Raw genomic sequence first — 16,016 nt, forward strand, 5'->3', positions numbered from 1 at the left:
GCAGGCATCTATTAAGAGCTACAGTATGAGAAACAACTGTATTTAAATAAACCTTACTTTCCATAGGTGTTCAGACACAAATGAATTGTTTCCTTTAGTAAAGAATAATTTTCAAGGCACATACATTTTTTCTGAAGGCTCCTTTGTGCTCTTCCTAAGGACTGTGAAACCCTCCAAGAGACTGGACTGGAAGAATTATATTCAGAGAATATTATTCTCAGACACAGATGGTGAACAATTCATATCCTTAGCTGGTATAACCCTGCTTACATTTTCACTTCTGTTCTTTCAGGCATGAGATGAATTTTTGATGTTATCACTATTTAGCATGGCAAATAATGTTCTAGGCAGAAAATGAAACATGCATGTAAAGATGTAAAGAGAGAAAGGAAACCACCTGTATAAAGCAAATGTATAAATAACCACTATATGAATTCAAATTTTAAGAATAAGATCAGCAACTGGGAAGCTCAAAACATCTTAGAAATGAGAAGACAATGCTGACATTAACTTGGAAAACATTCTGACTCAAAAACAAAATTCATTCCTGTTAAACTGTAATATTAATATCTGCATAATATTAATATCTACATAATTGCTGGTGCGGACTGCCGTCAATTTAATTAAATATTAACACAGAGGCAACTAAGATTTAAACTGACACTTAAATATAGAGGGTTTTAAAAACAACTACAATAAAAGCAGCAGTGTCTGCTTTATAGCTGTATTACCCTACATCTAATTTCAGAGCCTTAGATGTTTTTCAATTCAGATGGAAAATGAAATAAAAAAGGAATTTTTAATTCTTTTGATGTTTTCAATTCAGCATTTGCTCCGTTCCTCTTTATTTAGGGAATTGTCAAAGGCAATGCTCCCTGCAATCAAGAATAAAAAAATACAAAGGCTACCCTAAGCTTGTCAAAAAAAAGAAAAAAAAAGATCTAAGACTCATAATTATTCTGTGGTACTTCTCATTTACATAAAATCAAAGTTGCGTGGAAGTTCATTTTTTTGTGGCAATTCTTAAAATATCTAAAATCGTTACTGAGGACAATCTTCCCTTGTGGTTTAAAAAACAATAACTGATACATGAGTCAGCTCAGTTAGAAACATGTAAAATGTAAGAAAAGAAAAGCAAAAGGGACAGACGGTACAGCTCTAGAGTAAAATATAAAGTTTGTGTTTTTTACTCATTTACCACAGTCTTCATCCTTGCAAAAGTGAATTCATGACAACGCCCAATAGGAAACTGTATTTAGGTAATCTCAGAAGATGAAATTGTAATGGCTGCTAATAGGAGTAAGAAGTGGACACTGGTTCATGTGAAGACCCCGGGAGCTTACTCAGTGGAATAAGCAACTAAGCAATCATGGTTAAATGTGGTAACAGGCAGGCAAAACACAATCCAGATCCGCAGTCAGAAACAAAGGTTCAAGGCCAGAGAGAGACAGTGTAAGACACAGAGGGAAATCCACAACAGTAGTGAAGACAAGAAGGCACGTAGCTGAGTGAATCACAGTTCAGACAGTTACAAGGGACAATTCAGATCAAGATGAAGCAGTTTGAGAATCCAAGGTATAGCACAAGACAGGGGACGTGAGAATTAGAGAGCAAAGTAAGTTCTAAGGAGAACTCTACAACAGAGACGAGAGCACTGTCAAAGCAGATCTTAAACAGCCTGATCCACCTGAGATGGGAGAAGTAGTACGTAGCACAAAGGCGGAACAGATCCTGTTTGATCATGTAACTGAGGCAACTGGCTGATTGACAGGTGAGTAGAAATTCCACCGAGAAAATGCAAGCTCTTTCCATCCATAACAGAAACTGGGTGGGTTACCAAGGTTTCTGTTGTGCTGAATGTCCGGGACATGTTGCATCATTGGGATTTTATATTGTCATGTTATTGGAAAATGTCATGGCGGCTCAGGTGAGCAGGTTGATTTAAGAGGTGGTGGACCTGAGTTCGAACTGGTGTGGCTGGTGAGGAAAATAGATACACAAAAAGAAATGGGACTGAAGACAGATTCAGCTGCTGAAATAGTTGCAACCAGACAGGGATAGAGGTAGGATAGAATGATGAGACAGACCACTGGAAGTTTTGCGAGAAGGCCACTGGGTTTGGGGAGATGGAATGCAGTGGGCGAACAAGGTCACCAGGCACTATGGGGACCTGACAAAAGGGTGAAGGTTTTGGAAACAGAGAAATGGATGAGAAGACCATGAAACTGGTAGGGTATGACCGAATGCTGACTGGAGATGCAGAGTTGTGGGGAGTGTTGAATTCTGTGAGAAATTCGGGCTCCAATTTGGAAAAGTGGGTGGTTGGAAGGAGAGCAGAGTTATGGAGAGTTGTACAGTTGTAAAGGGTGAATGCTAAATGGGAGAAGACAGAAGGGGAAGGATGGAAATGAAAGGAGCACTGCCTGTTTGAAGTATGGGACAGAGAGGAGCAAACGTATGCTGCAGGGGTATTCTCTGATGCCAACAAGATAAGGTCCCTGGGTAGGACCCTTCACTCCATTGGAGCAGCTGAGATGCTACTTTGGCAGAAAACTGCTTGTCGTATTCATAGAACAGTCAGAATAAAATAACAAAACTGGAAAGTTGTATTTGCTAAATTACACATGGGGGGGAGGGAGGCTGGATAATGTGGGCTCCCAGTGCTGTGCTGGATGCCAGGTTATAGGAAGGAGAGCAGATATGAGACTCGGAGACCGCTTCAGAGAACACGTCAGGGCTGTGAAGATTAAAGATCTCTCCAAGCCCATTGTTTCTCATTTCACCTCTGACGGCCACGACCACTCTAATCTCTCCGTCTGTGTTCTCAAAGACGGTTTTCCGAACTCATACATCAGAAAGACCACCGAAACTAAAATTATTCTGCAGCTAGGATCACACATTCATTGGAAGTTTCATTTCACACCTCTCTGCACCCATTCTGACTTCACACCTCTTGATTGGCCTCTCTTTCTGTCCCCTGCTCCCGCCTCTCACTCCTCCTCCCTCCCAACCTTTGTTCTCCCGCTACTTTACCTTTGCCTACTGCCCTGTCTCTCTCACACCTGAAGAAGGCTCCACGGCCGAAACGTTGTGTTCTCTTTCTTCTTTTTTTCAGCATGGAATAAACCTATTACTTGTTCCTTTGCAGCCTACGCATGCTGACGCAGCTACCCACCTGATATATTGGAGGATGTCATCTGACTCAGCTGAGAGTAGGATGCTAGACAGACCTGAGAGCCAAGGAAATGGCATCAGGAGCAGCAGTGGCTGAAAGAGTGGGAACTGGGGCTGAAGGCACAGAATGTGTTGGATCTGAACCAAAGAGGATGCTGGGAACCATAATAAAAGGATAAACAGAGTAGAGAGTAGAAATTAGATTATATGAATCCCAAACCTCAGTGTACTGGGCTTTAGTAGGGCTTAAGGACTTTGAGTAGATAATTGTGAGACCTGAAGATATTGGGGGTGGTTTTAGGTGGCCACTAAGTCATGCTGAATGCTTGGAGGCTGTGAAGAGAGAGGAGAATGAAGGATATGCCTACATCGTACAAGCCTTTTGAAAGCTAAGTGAAAATGGAGCATTCATTACATTCATTCGAGCGATGTTTAAACGTGCATTATCAAATATCAAGTCAAATGTGAAAGAGACTGGAACTAGACGGGTCTGATAATAAGTATGAAAATGACAAACATGTACTGGTATTGAATTTGCTATTCTTCTCATAATGCCACCATGGATTTACCTTGCTGTGTCCTGGTTTACCCTCACTCTCATCACTCAACAGTACAACAGTACTCGGCAACAGTACAGAGCATTTACCATCACATGCCACAGCTTAAAATTACCAGAGCCCTTCATGGTTTTGACAGAGTAACAAAATAAAATTAAATAAACAATGGAACATACAGTTTAAAATACAATTCAGTGCCCTCTTGGGGAAGAGATTTCAGCTATAAGATCAAGGCAGGAAACAGGCATCCTACGCCACTGTATCACAAAAATCAATCGCCTCTCATAAAATCCCCAGGATCAGATACAAATGCTGAAGTTTCACATCTGTTAAATAAGTGGTGAAGAGCATAATCACAAAAAATAGGTCTCTATTTCCCCAGCATGGCAGCTAGCTCCAGGTTTTGCTTTAAATTGGCCATGACTTTGATGCCAAGTAGGACAGTGTGTTACTATTAGCAGCTAGAGAATTCATATTGCTTTCAAACCTCTACAGAGATGAGGAGTGATTCAGAATAAAATGACCTGGGGCTCCCAAGCTGTGTTCAAAAGCACACTCACAAGAACTATCATCTAACTGTACACTATAGATGTTTGGGCCACATACTGAACTGAGATGTCAGAATTTGAATGGAAGACTCTGTGCTGACAATGCATAGTAATGCAAATAATTGTAGCAAGTTCCTGAATTAAGGGATCAGATCACCACCTAAGGGCTCAAATGAGCTAGGTGTTCCAAAATATAGGAGGTTTTGCTTTGCTTTTGTCTTAAATTGGGAAGAAGGCATAGTCCACAGATACTGTGATCCTGTGTGCAGCCACTGCCCTGAAAAAGGTGTAGTAATAACACAATAGCACTCTGATATCAGGTGCCAACAGTTTTCTTCCCCTGAAAGAATGGAAATTTAGTTTTACCGATTGGATGTTCTATGTCTGCTTTTCTTTTATAATCAAACCCAGTACACTAAGTCTTTGTATGTCTCATTTACTGACCTATTGTTTTCAAAAGGGTATGGTTGTCTCAAACACGGGATATTGCTATTTTTCTAACAAAATTTAATCCTGAGTTTTCTTTTGGTATGGTCTGCTAGTCAGTGCAGGATTGAAAATAAAACACTTTCATGCAATGAATATGGAAACAACAAAGCTTTATCACAAGGTGAGTGTTTTGCATTACAGCTGTTGTAGTGACGCACAAAAAACAGTTTATATTATATTATCTTCCTGGAACCATAAAAAAGTGGTGGGTGAAATGTTATAGCCCATTAAAACTTTAAACAACCTTGAAAGAAACTGTATTTAAGTCATAGCTGAAGTCTTATAGAACAGGGCATGTTATTGCTCCTGTACCATGGCTTAATTATTAATTTCATGTCATATTAAGGTTTTCTTCTGAAAAGGCTGCTTTTTCAAGTGACGTTTTAAAATGTATTAATTGACAGAAATGGAAGCAGATCAGGAGTGAATTCTTGAGGTGTTTTTCCCCTTAGTTAATGGCATAGAGATTAACCAGCGTAGTTGTAAAGTAAACTTCCCATTAAGCAAATCGTAAGCATACAGTATGACAGGAAAAAAATGGTTGGATGTATAAAAAGGAAATAAAATGAAAAAAGAGAATTTTAAATTAGGGGTTTTAAAAAGACGAAAATTGTTTTCATGCAAAGAAGACACAGTGCTCCAAATAACAGATGTTTTTTACCTAATAAAACCAATTGCAAAGCTCAAAGTAAACAATCTATTAAAAATTATTAAAAACTGGAGGTGAATGTGTAAAATTTCAGAAGCTTCTTAGCAAAGTGTCACATTGCTGCAGTTGTCCCTTCTACCACTAAAATACAAATTAATACCTTAATAATTCAATCTTCTTTAATGAATAGCTTCTAGAGACAATTGTGTAACATTTTGAATAATTCCTACTGCACTGTTGTCCGATGATATGTTTAAATTTATGTCTATGAACTTACTGTATGACACCACACAGAAAATGAGGCACAATCACAATAGCGAAAAAAAAAGAAAACACTCACAATCTCAAGTGAGACTTTTTTTCTGCATTTGTAAAGACCTAAAATAAGTCAGCATCAGCCCATAAGCAGAAGAAAATGTGAATCGATCATTGTTAATTTGCGGCAAGAAATGACTAAAAATATAAATGTAGCATTTCACAGCCCAAAGGACATATTCATCATTGTACAGTAAATACATGCACTTGTACTCCACAGATCAACAACAAAGATGCAACACAAAAATGAATAACTTCAGACTTAAGCTCTTCTGAACAATATTCCAATGTGCAAGAAAAGGAAAGGGTTGCTGTAGCTTCTCTTATTTAACTTATTCTTGCACTGGACTTGGTCTCCTATGGAACAGCTAAATGTATTTGCTCTCATATCTCAGATTAGTTTTTGCAGCTGCTTTCTTTCTCATTGTTCTACCTGTTTGGTATTTCTAAAGAAAAGGCGATAATGAAGAGCTACTGTACCAAGCTTCATCCCTGTAAACATTTTTAAATCACAGGTTTTAAAGATCTTTGGCGCTCACTATATGTTGAGTTGTGGTTAATGCTGATGTTTCACAGCTCCGGGGTCCTGTGGATGCGTATATGGAACTTGAATGTTCTTCGCATGTTTGAGTGGATTACCTCCCACATTCTAACTACAAGCTGGTTAACTTTGACTGGCTACTCTAAATTCCCTTTGTGTTCTGCATTTTGGCAGTTTACTTCACAACACCCACCCACCACTATCAAAGCATGACAAAGCTATCTATTTTCCTCTTGGTTCATATAATTTCCATGCCATTTCTATCTCAAGTTTCAAAAAGATCTTTTTCTCTGTGTCAAGTCAGTTATAATCCATACACTTCAAGAGTGAAGGGATGTTCAGTATTGCTAGTGTCTTTCCAGCTTCCTGTTGTCAGAGACAAAACAGTGAATTTTCCACACTTGCACACACTTTCCGCACTTGTGGAAATACCTTGAACTGATAAAAGCATAATAAATTAGCAGTTGCAGTTAAGATACCATTTAAGTGCTATCATGATGCAAACTTGAACCACTGTTCATTAGAAGAGGGATGCAGAAGACACTTTTTAAAATGTCCAAAAACATCTTAAATTCGCAGACTGTCTGAAGTCAAGTGTAAATCATAGAATCTGGGTGTAGAAATCCAGTTTGGTTTTAAAGGAAAGCTCTGACCATACAAAAAGACCTGTCTTGATAAATCAATCTGCGCTATGAAGGCAAATGCTCACAGAAGGTACAGGAGTTCGAAAATAACATTTTTATGTGTAACTTCATATTAAAGAAGCTTTCAGGAAGCGTCTATTACTTTGATAAAAAGAACGCAATTTCACTAAGCTCTTGTTACAGCTAAAAGTCTATTCATTTTTTTCAGAAGCTGCAGTCAATTTAATTTAATTTTGCTTGGGCAAAAGCCTGGGACAGGTGTAATCCACAGTATACAGATGCAGCCATTCAAAGTGAGCGGTACAGACATGTACCGGAGGTAATTGGCTACGGCGTCGCGCATTGTGACGCAAGATGACGCGCGGTACCGCGGTACGTGATTGGTTGACCGACAGGGGCACTCGTGGTCCGTTGGTCTGTCGTAGAAAGACTTACAGTAAACGTCTTTGCTGTGCCCGTTGTAGATATTGAATTTTACCACTGAAGGGAAATCTTAGTAGCTGAGCATAAAAAGAATAGGAGCATACTGTAACGCGTGTGAAGGCCATAAACGATATTAATTTTGGAACATACAGTATATGGCTGGTCTTGGTACTTTAAAGAAAAAATACACACCAGTATTCCATTTCTCCCTAAACATTTTAAGCATCGAAGTCTTTAACTAAAGAGATATCGGAGTCAACAAGCATACTTTTAGAATTTGATTAAAAGGGAATATAATATGAAATCGCGTATCTAACGAAATTAATAACGATATAATTATATTCATGTACCGCAACACAAGAATAGTACACGCTGTACATTGTCTGTCGATAATGTTTCTGTAGTGCTTTTTCAGCACTCTGCATGTGACTGCACCGGTGGCGCTGTGGGTTAGGTTCCTGACTCCCATGTCAAACGGTCTGTGATTGAATCCCACTGGAACTATGAGTTTTTTTTTAACAAACATTTCTTTGAAAAAATGAAACGTTTCCCTTGGTCAGAGATTAAATAAAACCTCACTCGCACCAAACAAATTTATATTTCTAAATATCACAACATGATCGGATTTAAGTCTTTTTAATAACAATGAATAGTCACCTATGCGTTACAAAATAAACATTTATATTGATTTGAATCGCGTTTTGATTTAAATCCTAAACGCGTGTTTAAATATATGTGTTTAAAGGCGATATACCGGTATATCCAACATAGTGTAACGCTTACGGCTGACAGGTACTGTGTAAGAGCCGGCGTACCAGAGCAGGTGACGTCATCGCCCTTCCCTGTGATAGCAGGACTACAGCTACTGGGCTGTGGAGAGATCTCTCTCTAGCTCACCGGGCTGGGTCCCTGCTGAGTGACGCGGGAGTCCTGGGTTCGAGCCCCCGATGGTGTGGGGCCGACCTAAAGCGGCAAGGGTGCCTGCCTGAGCCTGTGTTGCGTTACATTGGTGTCAGAAGCGGGGTGGGATAGCCCTTCACTGGGGATGGCAATTTAAGCGGGGGAGAGTGTAATGCTTACGGCCAACAGGTACTGTGTAAGAGCCGGTGTACCAGAGCAGGTGACGTCACTGCCCTTCCCTGTGATAGCAGGACTACAGCTATTGGGCTGTAGAGAGATCTCTCTGGCTCACCGGGCTGGGTCGCTGCTGAGTGACGCGGGAGTCCTGGGTTCAAGCCCCGGACGGTGCGGGGCTGACCTAATGCGGCAAGGGCGCCTGCCTGAGCCCCTGTTGCGGTACAATATTTTTGAAATTCCCATTTTCTGTCCTGTACAGTATATATTACATATTCTGAGAGGATATAACAAGGCAATACATAAGTATTGCAAACAATAGCATTTGTTGTTTTGTCTTTAGACTTAAACGGAGATGACTAAGAAACCTGGCACAAGTATTCAAAATCCTTCTAAGAACTGATAAGGTTATAAGTAACTATAAGGTTAGTTTAGGTTGTTGGGTACATTCTACACACTTAGTTGATTTTGTATTAGTCCCTCTAGTTTAGTACGGTTGAGTGCCTTTTGTCTTGTATAGTTTTGGGTAGACAGTGGAAGTTAGCTAGGGTGTTTGAAGATGCTGAAGACCGTGTGTTTCAGGTTTTCTTTTGTAGTCAGGTTAGCTTCCCTCACTTTCCTAGCCAGCTCCATTTTGTTTGTTATTTTCTTTTCTTTGGAACCACTCTAGTTCCTTACCCCTTTGTGTTATCGTGTCTTAGCAGTCACTTATTCAACTTAAAATCATCACTTTTGCACCCACCCTTGTTATCACGCTTCCTAGTCCCTCACGAGAACCCACCTGCTTCCAAAAATTATCTAAATGTTACACCCCTTTACCCCTAGACACTTGGGGTCGTAACACTACCCAAACAATGAAATTCTTTATGTACAGTAGCTTCTGTGATATAACCTGCAATCTTTTAATTTAAAATTTCTTTTGCAGATGAAGTTCCATGATTTTGAAAATACTCACCAATGAAAAAAAAAGACATAGATTTGTTAGCTGGCATTATTGTAGGCCACCCTACAGGCTTCAAGTCTAAAATCATTATTTCACTGACTTAACAGCAGCTGACTTTACAGCACACACTTCAATCATACTCCATAACTGCTTCAGACCCTAGACATTTAAATTACTCACCACCTTGCTGCATTAAAACTATTGCTCTAGCCATTAATAAACCAAGCCATTTAATATTACAAAAGTCTAGGTATATGGTCATGAATAATAAAATTTGCTAGGCTCTAGGAAAGGTCTTATACCCTTGTTTTGCCTTTGCTCTATTTTCATTTCATTTTATTATCTCTGAATTTCGTTTTTACTTCATCATATTTGTATTCCTTTTCATTTGTGTCATAAAAACAAGTGTAAAGCATCTTGCCACACAACAAGATTTGCAACCAAAAAAGAAATAAATCCTCAACAATAAACACATATGGTACACACTTAATTTTTCTTCTTGTGAACATTTTATACAGTGATCCTTATCATAATACTGTGGGTTGAGCACTGGGAATAGTACATTTGCAGATTGTGGCTTATAAAATTGGTCAACACTTTAGAGCACAAAAGAGGGGCATAACAATGTAAAGGCATTACTCATGTGGCTTTACAGTCATTTAAAGTGTCAGCACTTTTTCATCATTGATAGCTTTAAAGATGTTTAACAGTTTCAGGGTCTTCAGGTCTTTCCATTAACAGGACTGTTGGCTGCCAGAACATTAAGCTGTACACTAGATTTAAAAATGATGAAAACCCTCTTTACCATACTTTAAGGACTAATTGGCCTATAAGAGGCATCTAGATGTTGGATTTCAATGTATTACACAGCACAGAATAGAAAACATTTGCACCAAACATGTTGTCTAATTAAAACATATACTGTAATGTCTGTCATTTTTGCAGCAGGCATAAGTTTAATAGCAGTCAAGTATAAGCATTTTGCAGAATGACAATCCAAAGAACAGGGCATCAACAGGAAATAATAAAAATGGCCTTCATTCCAATCACTGCATTAATAATAAAGACAACTGGTGTGCGGTATTTTTTTTAACATATTTTCTGTTTTCTACTATATTTTATCTGCCTGATTTTTTATTTTCCATACTGACAATATCCAATATAATCTATTGAGATGTAATTCATTATAGCTCATGGTTAACAATTTACTGAGGACAATTCATATGTGCTAAATAAGAAGTGAGGTTCTGAATGTGCTGGTGTGTCTGAAAGAAACTTGTTTGTCTAAGCAAATTCAAACTCCACTTAATTGGAGTCCACTTAATTATTTGACTGCATAATGGTATACTGTCACACTGCCATTGATTCATGATGTTCTGCAGATGCCATATTTTGCCTATAAACCTGCTATTTGAACATATAAAATCATGTTGTTTATAAAACATATGAATTTCATACCTAGTGAGTTTTATTCCTCCAGATAAAACAAGTGAAGAGCTCTTCCCTGACGTTTTTCTACTATCGGGCCAATTTTCTTTACATAAAGGCTTCACCTGCTTAAAAACTCCTCTGGCCTGCTTCTTCACTGCCTCTCCGTGAGCTTATTTGCCACAAGACTGTATACGCCTCAAAGCAACAAAATCTACAGGGATACACAGAAAATGAGTCTCCAAAGAAAACAACTGACTTTATCCTCTCCAAGGAAACCTCACAACCGTCTGATTAAATTGTCTCACTGTTCTACAGGTTGCTCCCAAAGTAACCCATTACCACAATGCAGTGGGGCTGGTTATAGGAATTGCAGATATGTTGTGTGGCGGTATCACTGTGGAGGACAAAAATAACATGATTTAGGATAAAAAATGAACTTTTATTGATTGGGCCCTTACCTACATTTTCATATGGTGAAAGAAATCTATGTACTTTTGGCTCTCTATGGTTCAGCTTCACATAGCCCACCCCTCTACAGTATACTGTAGCATAGAAAATCAAGTATAGCAGAAATGCCTATTTGAGTTAAGGTCTATGATTTGAAACAAAAATTTAATTCATAACTTGTCATTCAAAAGAAATCAATATAAATAATGTTTAATTACAATATGTAAAGTATGTTAATTATGAAAGAGTACTTTGCGTGACAAGCACTGCACTGCTTAATACTTTTTTTAAAGGCCTAACAGAACATAAAAGGTTGTAGGAAATACTTGTCCTTGGCATTTAGTGTTGCCATGTAATGTGATTTGGTACTCCTCTAATGGCTTCATCCAATTGTTTGTGTGGAAAACAATTCCAATTCCTATTTGTTGATTATATGCCAGTATACGATCATTGTTTGCACTGGATTAACAAGCAGAAAATAGACTATTAGATATTATTTTAGTGGAATAACTAAACCATTAATTTGCAAGATATCCATTCTTCCATCCATTTTCAAACCACTTTATTTATAACTGGGTTGCAGAGGCCTGGACACCCTGGACAGGACGCCAGTCCGTCACATGGCAATCACAGACAAAAACACACTCGCCTCAGAGCCAATTTACCCAGAAGCCAATTAAACTACCCGTATGTCTTTGGACTGTGGGGGGAAACCAGAGTACACAGAGGAAACCCATGTGAATATGGGGAAAGCTTACAAACTCCACACAGACAGCAGCCTGGGAATTGAACCCAGGGCCCCAGCACTGTGAGGCAACAGTGCTAACCACTGCACTTCCCTGTGAGTATTTTACAACATAAAAATTATACTAGCAACTTTTGCTCTGGATTAAATTTGACTACCTTAAAACAGAAAATGTCTCAGCTGTAGTGTATAAAGGTCAGAGTTTCACTTTACATACTGAGATAATGACACTAAGACATGAAAACAGCACTTTTTTCTGATTAGAGGTAAGACAGTTACTTTTACAAAGTTTTAGAACATTTTTCAGAATCATCAAAATCTGAAGAGGAATACATTTTGCCACACTGTAAATATTCAGTTTACTGAATACTAAGAGAATACGAAGTTCTCCTGAACAATTTTCAAATTAAGTTACGAAACATTCATTTAAATCATCCTTAGGAGGACATGTTAGAAAAGACAGCAACTTAGGGAAGCAGAAGCCTGGAAGACAAGAAATAAAGCAGCTTAAATAGTGAGGCGACGTGAGAGCTAGACAAGAAAGTGTCGGCTTGTATTTCATGTTCGGAGGCATAGAGGAGGCAGTGTTATCTATCAATGTGAAAAGAAATAAACGACACATTTATTATTCCATAAACGTGCAGCTACCAGAAATCAATAACAATACGAGGCTCAAGGAGTTTATTTATGACCCGCCTGGCTGTGTTTTCCCTGCTAAATGCAAGCTCAGAAGGCTTAGAGGGCCTCGGCGATTGCAGATATAATAGATTAGAAATGGAAGTTTAAATTGTGAGCCGCGCACCTTTGGCCACGCTAGAGTCTTTGAAATAGGCTGGCAAATGAAAGTGTTGCAGGCTTTGAAAAAGCTATGAAGTCTGCGCTGATGGAAATGCGTGACTCTAGTCGGGGAAGCCCGTTTGCATTCCTTTAGAGTTTATAGGAATAGCTCATGAAATTACTTGGTCATTTCTTCCCTCTCGCTTGTCTAATGTGGATATTAGCTTGAAAAGCAATGCAACCAAAAAAGGAATATTACAGTACTCTCTTGTTAATGGAGTCCATTCCATTCGCATATTCTGTGCTGAAAAGAAATGCAGGCAGCATTTCTCTCTGCTACAGCATGGGATCATGCCATTTTGTGTTAGGCATGTATGCAGAACATGGACATATATAGTATGTGCCTGTTCTGACTCGTGTAGCCAGTCAGGAAAAATAAAATCAATGATAACCTTGACGTCCCAGTCAAAGCTGTGTGATAAAACACTCAGGTAAGGCTTGCAGGGCTCAACAGTTCTCCAATATTACATTCAATATGTAAAAGAGGGGAGGTGATATGATTGCTCAGAGGTTAGTATTGTTTCCTTGCAACGATTCTAGACCTGGGGTGCTATCTGCATGGGGTTTGTATGGTTTCTCTGTGTTTGCATGGGTTTTCACCTACAGACCATAGACATAATGGTACAAGTAGGTTAATTGACTTCTGGGAAAAATGGCCCTGGTGTGTGTGTGTGTGTGTGTGTGTGTGTGTGTGTGTGTGTCTGCCCTGGACTCATGTTGCATTCAGTGTGTATCCTGCCTTGTGCCTGTCAGGAAACCAATTGGTAGAATAGGAGGATCCTTTTGCGTAACTGTGAATCTCGCAGAATGCGGAGTAGCACAGGGACAATCCAAAAGATGTAATCCAGGGGCTTGGTCAAATAGGGAGGCAAAGAGTCCGGTAACGAGGGAAACCCAAAAAGACAATCCAAAAACAAAATCCAAAAGGCGTGGTCAAAAGGCAGGAGCAAAATTCGGTACAAGGAGATCAGTCAAAAGGTTTAGAAACACACACAAGAGAGTTCTACTGGAGTCTTCTCAAGGTTGGTGTGTGAGGGAACTTTAAATACTGAAAGGAAAGGGATGTGGTTGGATAATTGGTTTGGGAGTGAGAATTTGTGGAATCTGGTGCATGTGGGAATGTAATGGGTTCAATTAGAAATTAGATTGTGAAACAGTGGGTTTGGGAATGCATCGGCGTTTGCGAGGGAGAGTGTGGGGTGTGACAGTGCCCTTGCCAGGATAAACTCCAGCTATCCTGCAACCCTGAACTGGATAAAGTAGATAGGAAATGGATAGATATAAAAGATGGGGTGGTTAGATATTGACATTAGATAACAATCATTTCATCTTTCTCCTTCACCCATAGATTGTAACCATGATTCAGAGTAAGGAATATGTTTCCATATTTGAAAGAAAATTCTAATGGAAGTAAACACTAAAATTAAAAACATGCACCATTTGCCTTCTTTGCGTTAGCTGTTAAACAGTATTCAGCTAAACTAAAATAAATGCAAAACCCTGAGCTGTTATCTGTGATCTCTTATGACATGCTTCTCAAGCAGAAATCTGTGGTCAATAACAGCTTTTAGTTTCCTGATGGATGTTTGAGACGTAGCCTTCACAGTGCTCTCACATACTGTAAGCTTTATGCAGATTATACTGAGGGAACAAAGGTTTGAAGAAGAATAACATTAATGAAGAACATTAAAAGTATTTTGGTAAAGAGCTGCAGAGAACAAAGTGTTTATAGGTTACGAAGTCAATCCTCTCAATTCTGTTGAGATGTTTATCCTTAGTTAAAGACAAAAAACATTAAAATCATTTTAAAAAATGAATAATCAAGAGCTGCTCTGTTTGTTTTTTTGTTGTGGGAAAACATGAACTTACCAGCAATGAGTTTTGACAGTTGTTGAATGGAACAGGTTCGGTAAAGAAGTCTGTGTTGTGGTCGAGCCGCTGGTGTCCACCATATTGAGCCATGTCAGAATCCAATTTAATTTTATACCTGGAGACAACAGGTTAAGGAACAGCTGATCCAAAGACAAAAGATTTCAGGACAAACCCATGTGCTTCAGAAGTTTCTAAGTAACCACATTTTAAATCTGATTGAGTCAGTTGCAATAAAATGGACAAAAATTGACAAAATTCCAAGGCAAGATCAGCATATTAATTACTAAACACGCTACTAACATGTAGCAGCAGACAAACTGCTTGATATCTGCTTCACAGTGAAGGAATAAACACGTTATTATAATTATCCACGATAATGACACACCGCTGTATTGCAGTGAAATGGGTGAGAAGAATAAACAATGGCAATTAAAAATGATTTTTTAGAATACAAATGCAATTGAATAAGATTTAATAAATTGAAGCAAAAATAATATTAGAAATCACAGAATAAAGCATATTCTACCCAGAAATTATTGAATAGATCTGTTGTTGTGTTTGAGCATGGTCTCTTTTGTGTTTGATGTTATGTTGAATACATACAATTGTTGGGCTCAGTATGAATGATTCAGAAATCTAATATAATAACATTGTTTAAATCTTAAATCTCAAACTCTGGTAGTTTATAAGTTTTCAGAAAATGACAGTAAGAAAGTCAGTATCCTCAAAGTCCTTCAGAACAAATTATGAGAAAGACAACTTTCTCAGTAGTTGTGCATAAAAGACAACATTGTTTTTCAAATGAGCAGAGCAAGACTATTGATTTTGTTTTAATGTGCTGCCGAAATTTATTGCTGCTTCCTCCCTTTATTATACCAAACAAATGGCTACAGCCGTATGCAAAAAAGAGCTGACTAAATCAAAGTGATGGTTTACAGATCTTTCATGTTTCCTACAACATAACCTAGTTCTGTCAAGAATGTTTTTCAACTCGCAACTACTGAGCTATAGGTTTGGCGTTTCTGATAACTTTTTTACTTTCTGCAGCCCAAGAGGGAAAGAATTTGAGATTTACCGTTGTTTGGAAAAGCGAGCCACTGATATGATGCATGCCTCTGAGAAAAAATAACAGCCTTCCCACTCAGAACCTGTCAATACCTCATAATGCTGCAGGCTGTGCTGTTGTCATTTTCTTGGACGGTCTGGCTTTTTTTAATAAATGAAAATAGCCCCCCTTCATGAGAGAGGCCAGCACAAGCATTATTATTGGAAATTTGTAACTGGATTATGTAAATATAAAGCAGCGGAAATTTTGTTAAAATGAAAA

The 16,016-nt window shown here is 38.6% G+C and overlaps 1 protein-coding gene across 1 annotated transcript in view; it reads right to left on the reverse strand.

The window, feature by feature from the left end:
• LOC148830688 (1,4-alpha-glucan-branching enzyme-like) overlaps positions 1-16,016 on the reverse strand; it is a 371,399-nt gene that overhangs the window by 20,123 nt on the left and 335,260 nt on the right. The window contains exon 15 of the mRNA XM_088922045.1: positions 14,687-14,804. Within this exon, the coding sequence (XP_088778171.1) occupies positions 14,687-14,804 (118 nt within the window). The remainder of the gene's footprint in view (positions 1-14,686; positions 14,805-16,016) is intronic.

The sequence above is a fragment of the Atractosteus spatula genome, chromosome 7, assembly GCF_055471065.1.
Source record: "Atractosteus spatula isolate fAtrSpa1 chromosome 7, fAtrSpa1.hap1, whole genome shotgun sequence".
In the NCBI taxonomy this organism is placed as follows: Eukaryota; Metazoa; Chordata; class Actinopteri; order Semionotiformes; family Lepisosteidae; genus Atractosteus; species Atractosteus spatula.